At 40.0% G+C, this 9,605-nt stretch overlaps 1 protein-coding gene across 1 annotated transcript; it reads right to left on the bottom strand.

Moving 5' to 3' along the window:
* Nucleotides 1-749: 749 nt before the first annotated feature.
* LOC136477423 (glycerophosphodiester phosphodiesterase GDPD1, chloroplastic-like) lies at nucleotides 750-4,401 on the bottom strand. The gene is made up of 7 exons (XM_066475578.1): nucleotides 3,992-4,401; nucleotides 2,414-2,473; nucleotides 2,233-2,313; nucleotides 1,937-2,137; nucleotides 1,752-1,847; nucleotides 1,452-1,648; nucleotides 750-1,349 (listed from the first exon to the last, which is right to left on the bottom strand). The coding sequence occupies exons 1-7, from the start codon at nucleotides 4,286-4,288 to the stop codon at nucleotides 1,121-1,123; spliced, it is 1,161 nt and encodes a 386-aa protein (XP_066331675.1). The 5' UTR covers nucleotides 4,289-4,401; the 3' UTR covers nucleotides 750-1,120.
* Between the last annotated feature and the right edge of the window lie 5,204 nt (nucleotides 4,402-9,605).

Raw genomic sequence — 9,605 nt, forward strand, 5'->3', positions numbered from 1 at the left:
CAGGATCACCTCTCTCTTGGGTCGATTACCTAACTAGGTATAAATTGTGATCGTAACTCATGGTTTCGATTATGTTCAAATTAAATGAACTTCATGTATAATTTGTAATTTGCGCTCTACTCGCATGAAATAAAACTTGATTCACGGCAGTTATGTATTTATGCAGTGCGCTAGTGAAGTGCACGAAGTGTATCTCTAGGGATTAGCGTGGCGAATTGGCTTAATCTGAGTCAATAGACACTCAGTTTAGGAGGATTAACCTGGACAGGTCCTTATAAAATGATACATGATGGTACGTTGTTTCTGTTTAATTGGCTATTTGTCTCATTTAAATGGTTGTTTTGCCCTTTTTAAGTAGGTGTTTAGCTAGAATAACATCTAAATGGCAATTGACCGATTGTTTAGTGCTTGGGATAACATTGGTTAGAAGTGAACTGCACGGTGAATATACAAAACACTAAAAGATGAAACCTTCACTCAAAAATCATGAATCTGCAACGTTTTTCATCACACCCTTCTCCACAAAGCACAAGTTTGATCTGACAATACCACTCCACGCAGGCATAGGCATCTGCAAATTTTGGGTGTTTGGTTTTAGAAATAACTAAACTCTAGATAAGGTCATCATGAGCCCATTTCTCAAATTTGGTGGAATGATTTTATTCCTCATGCTAGTACTAATTATTAGCTCGTGAGTAATGAGGTGATGATGGATCAACTTATTCCAATCCACGAACCAAACAAAAAAGTGAGTGAAAAGATGATATACCAACTCATTCCTCAAACCAAACACCCTGCTCAGTAGAATTCCCAACACACCATGGTTTGGTTTAACTCAAACAGTTAATTGCACTCAAGACTCTTTTGTTCGGTCTAAACACTTGTCATCAGAATCTTGTGGTCAGGCCTCACAACACCCCCTGTTGTCGGTACAGCATTATCAAATCCCCAATCCTGTCAGCAAAAGTAAAACTGGGACCAGGACAAGCTTCAGGACAGACATATCAACCTACATATACAGATACCCTGCACACGGGCTTCTTTTCTTGTATACATGCGGATCACTAGATCACTAATACATTAGATGATTCATCCATGATAGACACCTGGAATCTAGGCATTATTGGACAAGCTCGGGAATAAGCTTCAGCAGGAAAGAGATCTCGCGCTGCGAGAAATTCGGTGTTGTGTCTCCTCTAGCTGCCTGGTTGCTCAAGTTGTCCACTTCCACGTCAGGCTCGGGCAGGGCAATGAGCTCAGAGACTGCGTCGGTGATCTCCGGCACCAGGTCGACGATCACCCCATTCACTCCCATGAGGTGCTGCATGTACACTGCCTCCGGCACATTACTGCGACAAGGATATACAGATGACAATCATGAGCATCTAAATTCAGGGAAATGCAAATAAGGCAGTGCTACAAATTCGATCTATTTTGTGAACTTCACTTACTTCAATGTTCCATAGGTTAGCAGGGAGAGGTTAGCCTCTTTGATCTTTGGTACGGCACCAGGGTGCCTGAATATCCCGCGGGCTTCTGAAACTATTCCTTGCATGCCACTGGCAAGGCATAGCTTGACGGCCTCCTCCAGCGAGTTCCTTCTCACGTCGGTGTATAGCTCTGTCCCTCCGTTTGTCAAGAAGTAGACCTGATACAAGAGCATGAAAAGGAAGTGCTGTTCATAAAACATGAAAAAACAAATGCTATGGTGTTCGTTCCATGCATGCTTGCACAGTGTTCAGCTCACTTACAGGGTATGTGCCTTGCAATTTACGCATGAGCTGTGCAGCATCGGGTTGAAAACTAGAGAAAAGTATAGGCCTATCCTTGGCGTGCTCAGAAATCACCTGGAAACTCAAATGTACGAGATGCTGTTCCGTTAGATAGGAGGCAAACCTCTCAGGAAAGTTTTGAAAGAAGTATAAAGTCTTTGTACCTTGAGGATGGCCTGGAGGATGCGAGTGAGCTCTTCCTCCTGGTATTCAAGACTGTCATCAAATTTCAGCTCAACGTTGAAGCCCAATCTTGGACTGACCTTCTCGAACGCTTCTTGAAGTGTGCAAAGAGCGTCCTCTGATTGCACATTCCAGTTCACCATCCTACCATCCTTCAGCCTGCGAAGCAGGGGCTTCCCAACCTTGATTCAGGAGCAAAGAAAATAACATCATCAGATGGTACTGGTTGGTTAATGGTCATTCTCAATCTCATAAGCACGATGGTGACCCGCCGTACCTTCCCCTGCTCATTCTGGGGGCCATACTGGAGGAAGTCTTCCAGATTAATATCAGTCACACGCTTCTGTGAAATTTTACCCTGGAAAAGGTGAAGATGAAGAGATTTGGCCTCTATATTAGTACCGGTATAAAATAAAGTTCCGTGGTTTACCACGTTAATGAAGTACGTGTGAACTTACATCTTGTTGAGTGAAGATGAAGTTGTCATGGAAGATGATTGGGCACCCATCCTTGGTGACCTGCAAAATTGGTATTCACGGTTCTCTTCTCAACATCTTTGCACACCGAATTATTGAAGAGGCGAAGAGTAGAGGACAAGCAAAAGTAGACAAATCAGTATGTTTCTTGAAACAAATTCAGTAATTATGTATCGTGTTTGAGCAAACTACCAGAGGGAACATTCATTTAGCGAGGGCACCCGCAATGCTATTTACTAGCTCTAAGACAATTTCTCCGATAATGCTAACTTTTAGCACATAGCTTTTCACATGAATAACCTCGCATAACACTCTCACATAATTTTGAAATGTGTGCAAAAGTTTAACTCTTGATAATGAGCTAGTTTTTCTCTCTTCTATTAAAATATAAAAAATGTTTAGAGCTAACTTAAAAATCAATTGTTGGAGCTGCCTAGATTATAGGGTAAAAAAATTGTGAAACGCACTTTTCATCCTGACTCCGTCTTCTGTCGACGACACCAAGCGATCCAGATGTAGAGCTGTCCGGTGGATGGTCTCTACTCTCAAGCAAACGGGACCAGTGCTATGGATCGATTATTACAGCATGTCCCAAAAGGTGGTGGAATTGTTTAAAGCAAACCGGACCAATTCATGCTGCAAAAGGAAGTCACGGTGGAAACCGCTAGCGAAGTTGTGCTTTTGCCGCGGTAGTAGACGAAGTGGTTTTAGTTTGCTGAACTCAAGGACAATAAAATTGTTTTGTTTTTTGGAATAAAGCCGTAAGCGGCAGGTATTAGTAAAATGACTCGCGAAATCTGTTTTTTCTTTGCCTTTTGACTAATCTTTAGCTCTATCTATCTATCTATCGCCTTTGTTTCGGCACGACCCGGGCTGGTGCGGCGGCGCGCACAACCCCGGGCAGGTGGTTGCCAGCCACAGCCAGATCGGGACGCGACGCGGCACATGGAGCAAGCGAGTGGAGGCGACCACCGCCTGGGGGCTGGGGCACGGCACGGGAGGGGACACCTTCTTCGCCGCCCTGCCCCACAGCAGTCACGTGACAGAGATCGCACCGCACGCCACGCCGGTGGATCTGCCGTCCCCGTCAAACAAGCCCCACCCACCCAAGGCCTCTCTGCTTGCCTCGGTAATCGCGAGCCTAATCAACGCAGTAACGGGAAGGCAATAATTAAGCGCTTTTCTCTCTCTATTTTCTCCCTGTGTTTTCTTCTTCTAGCGTAGGGGAAAGGAAACCAGATATACGGAGTCACGTAGGAGACGTTACTGAGGTAGGTTTCGTAGGTGGTTGTGCAATGAATGAGGCTGTGTTTAGTGGGGTGAAATTTGGGAATTTTGCTACTGCAGCACTTTTATTTTTATTTGACAATTAGTATTCAATCATGGACTAATTAGGCTTAAAATGTTCGTCTCATGATATCCAACCAAACTTGCAATTAATTTTTTTTTCGTCTACATTTAATACTTCATGCACGTATCGTAAAATTCGATGTGATAACTACTGTAACACTTTTTAGAAAAACTTTTTAGAACTAAACGAGGCCCTGAATGGATGAGTACCTGCACGTCGAACTCGACGTAGTCAACGGGGAAGCGCGCGGCGTCGTTGAAGGACCGGACCGTGTTCTCGCGCACCTCCTGCATCCGCGGGTCCGCCGACGCCAGCGCGTTCATCCCCTTGCCGCGGTGCCCGATCACCGAGAACCGCCCGCCGCCCTCCGCCGCAGCGCCGCTCTTCACCATCGCCACCGCCGCCGACGCTGACGCCGTCGCCGTGCCCGCCTCCACCACCAGGCCAGGGGCCACCACGTCCAGGGTGGGCACGTCGGCGGCGCGCGCGGCTTTGAGCAGGGCCATTGTTGCTATACCGACGAAGATGTGATGCTTCTTCTTGTATCGGTTGGCGAAGATGGCGAGGCGTTGGATGAACTGGAATCGTGTTGAAATTGGGTGGCGAGGTCGCGACGGGGAAGGGAAGCGGAAGGTTGCATTATATAAGGCAGGCAGCCGAGGCCGATGGTGGAAATCGAAGCGGACGCGGAATGGCGGGAATATTCCGGGGTGCCATCTTCGTCCTTGGTTTATCCTCCAGGATATTCGGATTGGGGGCCATGTTGCGGACAGGTTTCCGTTTCCCTGTCTCTTTCGTTTAGCTGAGTAAAATTTAGGAGGTGTCACGTGAGAATATCGTATGTAGTGTTTGAATACTAATAAAAAAATAAATTATAGGATCCGTCGGTACTCCACGAGATGAATTTATTAAGCCCAATGAATACATCATTAGCACATATTTACTGTAGCACTACATTGTCAAATCATGGACTAATTAGGCTTAAAAGACCCGTCTCGCAAATTAGTCGCATGCTGTGCAATTAGTTTCGTAATTAATCTATATTTAATACTCTATGCATATGTCCAAACATCCGATGAGACAACGACTAAAGTTTAATACATCATTAGCACATGCATAGGAGAAACCAAATACTCCCTGCTCAAGTTTCCTACCCTTCCGTCTGTTTCAAACCAGAGGGATTAAGTACTAACATTTTTTGACGCAAAACTTCCGTCTTTTTATTCTTTTTTATTTGATTGATTGGAGAAACAGTATAAACATAGACACTCAGCTCATATAAGTGGAGCGATTTTTGAAGTTATCACAGATGTCATATTGATCCCTAAAGTAACATAATGCATTTTTTATACCTAAAGTTGTTTTGGGTCTTATTCGGATCTAAACGTGCGTTTACCCAACCTGATAGCTGACCTGACATATCAATTCAACACTTATATGGATATGACATATAGGACCCACATGTTGTTGGCAAGGTCAAGCCTTAAAAATCATTTTTTTTTTCCATACAACTTTAGATAAAGATGATTTTTTTATATGAAGGTTATAGCCGAGATTTACAACTTTCTAGTTTTGAGTCTTCTTCATTTAAGATCATTAAATTGCTCAAAAAATAATATAAAGTTTTGATAGATATTAATTGCGTACCAAGCTTGTCGCCTTAGAAAATCATATTTTCTTGTATAGTGTCGAATAAAGATACTTTGTATATGATTTGTACATAAAAACTCTAGCTCTCGATGAGATCTACAAATTCATAATTGTGAATTTTCTCATTTGAGATCACTAAGATGGTTCAAAAATAATATAAAGTTTTAGTAGCATATTAATCGCGTATAAGGGCACGTCGTCTTACAAAAATCATATCTTTTTGCACAGTGTCGTATAAAGTTATTTTTATATGAAATTTGTAGCGCTCAATAAGATCTATAGCTTTCTACTTTTGTGTTTTTTCTATTTAAAGTTGTTTAGATTTTTTTCAAAAGATAAAAATCAAGGGCAAGTGGCCTTACTAGAAAGCTATGATTTTTCTAAGGCGACAAACCATGATACATGATTAATATACTGCTAAAATTTTGTATTACCTTTTTATTTTCTTAACAACCTCAAATGACAAATTCAAAACTATAAATTTGTAGATCTCATCGAGAGCTACAATTTTCATATACAAAATATCTGTATGTGACACCATATACAAACTTGAAGGCTGAGCCTTATTGATGACATGTGGGCCCATCTATCAGATCCATGTAAGCATTGAATCGACATGCCACGTCAGCCACCGGGTTGGATGCCCATTTGGATCTAGATGAGACCCAGACCAATTTCAGTGACCCAAAAAAAAGCATTTTGGAACTTTGAGGACCTATATATGACACCAGCAGACAACTTTAAAGGACTATAGTAAATTTTACTCGTATAGACACACACGTACACTCACTCCCTATAATTGTATGCACACACCCACCCCCAGTACACTAGATTCCATATTCACTGTCGGGTCAGAACCTCGATCGATGTGCCAGATTTGGCTCCGACAGTGGACGATCTGTGATAGGGGCACCCTCATCTCTGTTGGGTCTAGAACCATCAATAAGTAATAAATAAAAAAACAAAAAATATGTGTTTCCTAATCCTAGGATTCAAACTTGAGACCTTAGTGTTAAGGTCCTCCGCGTGCGCTTACCAGCTGTGTTACGCAACACATGTGACTATATAGCGGACGCTATTCTTTTAACTACACAGTTTCAAATCTTATATTATATATTTGATACTCCAAACAATCTCAAATGAAAAATTGTTAACAACAAACTTGTATCTCATTGAGAACTACAACTTTGATGTTGACTTCATCTCCATTTGACATTGTTAATTATCTCAAATCTGTTTGAGAAATTATTGCATATTTAGACTCGTAAATCATCTCAAATCAAAAAGTTGTTGTCAACTACAAAGTTTTAGATCTTTTTAAACTCTAATTTTGATGTAAAGTTTATCTTAATCCAATGTCATATGAAAAAAATATAAGGCTGTCAGTTCGTGGCCACAAACCGACAATGATGTACTTATCAGTGTCTGCTCCACCATAAAAGGTGGTAATGGTACGGTACGTGTTCTGGTGTAGTGCCTACCTATCCTAACTGACTGAGCTACGCTTAATTCATATAGTTATCTTCTTTTATTATATTAAAAGAAATACTTACATATGATTTATATTGACGATATCTGGGATGCCATTGGGGATCTCTACATGTTTATCCTTAACAAAGTAATACACAAGAGAGGCCGATTCCATGATTGGACGTCAGTGCTATCGCATCAAGCATGTTGCAGGAGTCTTCATGAGGAAACTCTTAAATTTAGGTCGTTGATAATATGCATATAGTGTAACATTATTAATATTTAGTGTGATGTTTAGATTCACTCTATATATACATTGATGACGACATATGTAGGATATCACGTATACATAAAATATAATAACAACAATGTTAGCAAATACAAATCAATATGTATCAGATACGATTAAATTTAATGTATAGTACATTACACGAAATTGGCGGAAATGAAATTTCAAAATCAATGAAATACTTTTACACATTTAAAAAGTATTTAGAGGGATGGTTGAAATCATCAACTGCCTTTAGAAAACTATTTTTAGAGGTGACTGATAATTCCAGCCCCTTCTTGAAATCAATTTTCAGATGTGACTGACATTTTGGCCCGTTTCTGTAGCTCCATTTCCAAATGCGATTGTACATCTACTCCTAAAGATGGATGATTTCTAGAAACACATAAATAGAGGCGGTTGGTATAGCTGTCTCTAAAAGCTGGTTTTAGTCGCCTCCAAGAGCAACTCTAAGAACATCTTTACGTCCTTCCTTATTAATAGGAATAAAGATTTTGATGAAAAAAATATTCTCCAATGGGTTTAATTAAATATTTAAATATTATCATTCTCTATTTTAGATTTTTGCTAGTAAAAAAATGGAGAGGGAGAGTGCGAGACTGACTCTTTAGAGTGCATACAAGATATAAAGAAGTTGTTTAAGGGTGAGAAGTAATAGGGAACGATTTTTATTGAAATAACTCCCTAAATGATAATTTAGAGTGAGTTAGGGTGCGTTTGGTTCGAGGACGAAGTTGGATGGGATATGGCGATCCATAGATATTGGGATGAGGATATCCATGATGCATATTTGGTTGGATGGATATGACGATCTATTTTTCTGTTTGGTTGAATGGATGAAAGTAGATGGGATAAGAATAGTTGACTAATTATATCTATTATTTAAAATAATAACAACTAGTTAGACACTAATAAATATGCACTAATACTAATTTTGTCATGATAATCACTAATTTAAAATAAATTATGTTAATTACCACCACCGATATCCTAATTAGCACACTAAACATGCACTAATCAACGTATTAGCACTTATCAAAACTAATCCTACCATCATAATTACAAATTAATAATATGACATACTAATGATCATTAATTTATTTACTAATGACAAAGATTAGAAGACAAGGATAAGCTAATCCGGGTACGAATATGAAAATCCAGCATCTTGGTGGTATATATTCTTTATTCATGAATTTCTTTATCCCAGTTGTCCACCAACCAAACATTGCATATCCATGGATGTGTCCTATACTATCCATGGCTATCAAGCCATCAAACACACCCTTAAGAAAAACCGTGAAGGACATTTTTTAAGTAAATGGAGGAGGTCGTAATACCGGAGATATTTAGGAAGAGACCCATATTAATTACTTCCATTCCGTGAAGTGACTCGGATGCTCAAATTAAGTTGTCTCTAAAGAGTCATCTCTATCTCGTTGCCTAGTGGGAACCGATTCCAGTGCACCCAATGGCATATATACAACATATAACTGTTCCCAGTCGTGTACTAGCTAAAGACAACTTGTGGGATCACAATCAGTCACAGAATATTTCTACGTGTGACCATCTGAAATCCGAAGAGCCTCTCATTAACACGTCGGACCATCCATTTGCCATTGCACTTTCCAGCTCCTGTTTGGAATAAACCATGGTGTCCCGCGCACATAGCAGCTATGGAGTCTAGAGACTGCTCTGTTCAGACTGTTTCTGCTGCTTCATGTATGTACGTAACTGAGCCTGAGCTTTATTCTACCGATTGTTGAGGAGACAACAAGAATAATTGATTGATGCTCTATCTGCGGTAGTACAGACCGATTCCAACACCGGCATCCAGTTCCGTTCCATATGCGTACGAGGGCGACCGCCCAGCCTCTCGTAGGCTCTCGTACGCGTCACTGATTGCAGGCTGTTGGTCGTGTGTCATCAGCGTCACGTTTGTTGTTCGCATTTTGTCAGCTCGTTCGGAAGGATATACTACTCCTTTGCAGACAAGAATTTTATTCTCCTTTTCTAAGAGATAAAATAATTTTAAATTTGATCAAATATATATACAAGTACTAAGATTTAAGATACCAAATAAATTTATTATTAAATTGACCATGAATATATTTGCATATTAAACATATTTATAGATATAAATATAAATAATAATACTATTTTTTATAGATTTAGTCAAAATTTAAATATCTGATTTGGTCTAAATTGAGAATTATACTATTTTCGGACAGAAGAAGTACAAAGGATTCGTTTCCAGAGACGTATAAGATTCACGAACAGAGACGTGTACTATGGTTAATAGGTAACTAGTCCATGTATAGGCCTAGTTTGAATCACATTGACTGTAGACATTCTTTTTTTCTTTCCTTGGAAAAGAGATTACTCACGTAAAAGAAACCCCCTATTCACGTCAA

This window comes from Miscanthus floridulus, chromosome 8 (assembly GCF_019320115.1).
Source record: "Miscanthus floridulus cultivar M001 chromosome 8, ASM1932011v1, whole genome shotgun sequence".
In the NCBI taxonomy this organism is placed as follows: Eukaryota; Viridiplantae; Streptophyta; class Magnoliopsida; order Poales; family Poaceae; genus Miscanthus; species Miscanthus floridulus.

Bases quoted from the DNA above. Each gene is read 5' to 3' on its own strand.
- LOC136477423 (XM_066475578.1), bottom strand. From the start codon at position 4,288: ATGGCCCTGCTCAAAGCCGCGCGCGCCGCCGACGTGCCCACCCTGGAC. The intron at 2,138-2,232 runs GTACGGCGGGTC...TCCTGAATCAAG, and splicing joins CCCAGAATGAGCAGGGGAAG to GTTGGGAAGCCCCTGCTTCG. The intron at 1,350-1,451 runs GTAAGTGAAGTT...TCCTTGTCGCAG, and splicing joins CTAACCTATGGAACATTGAA to TAATGTGCCGGAGGCAGTGT.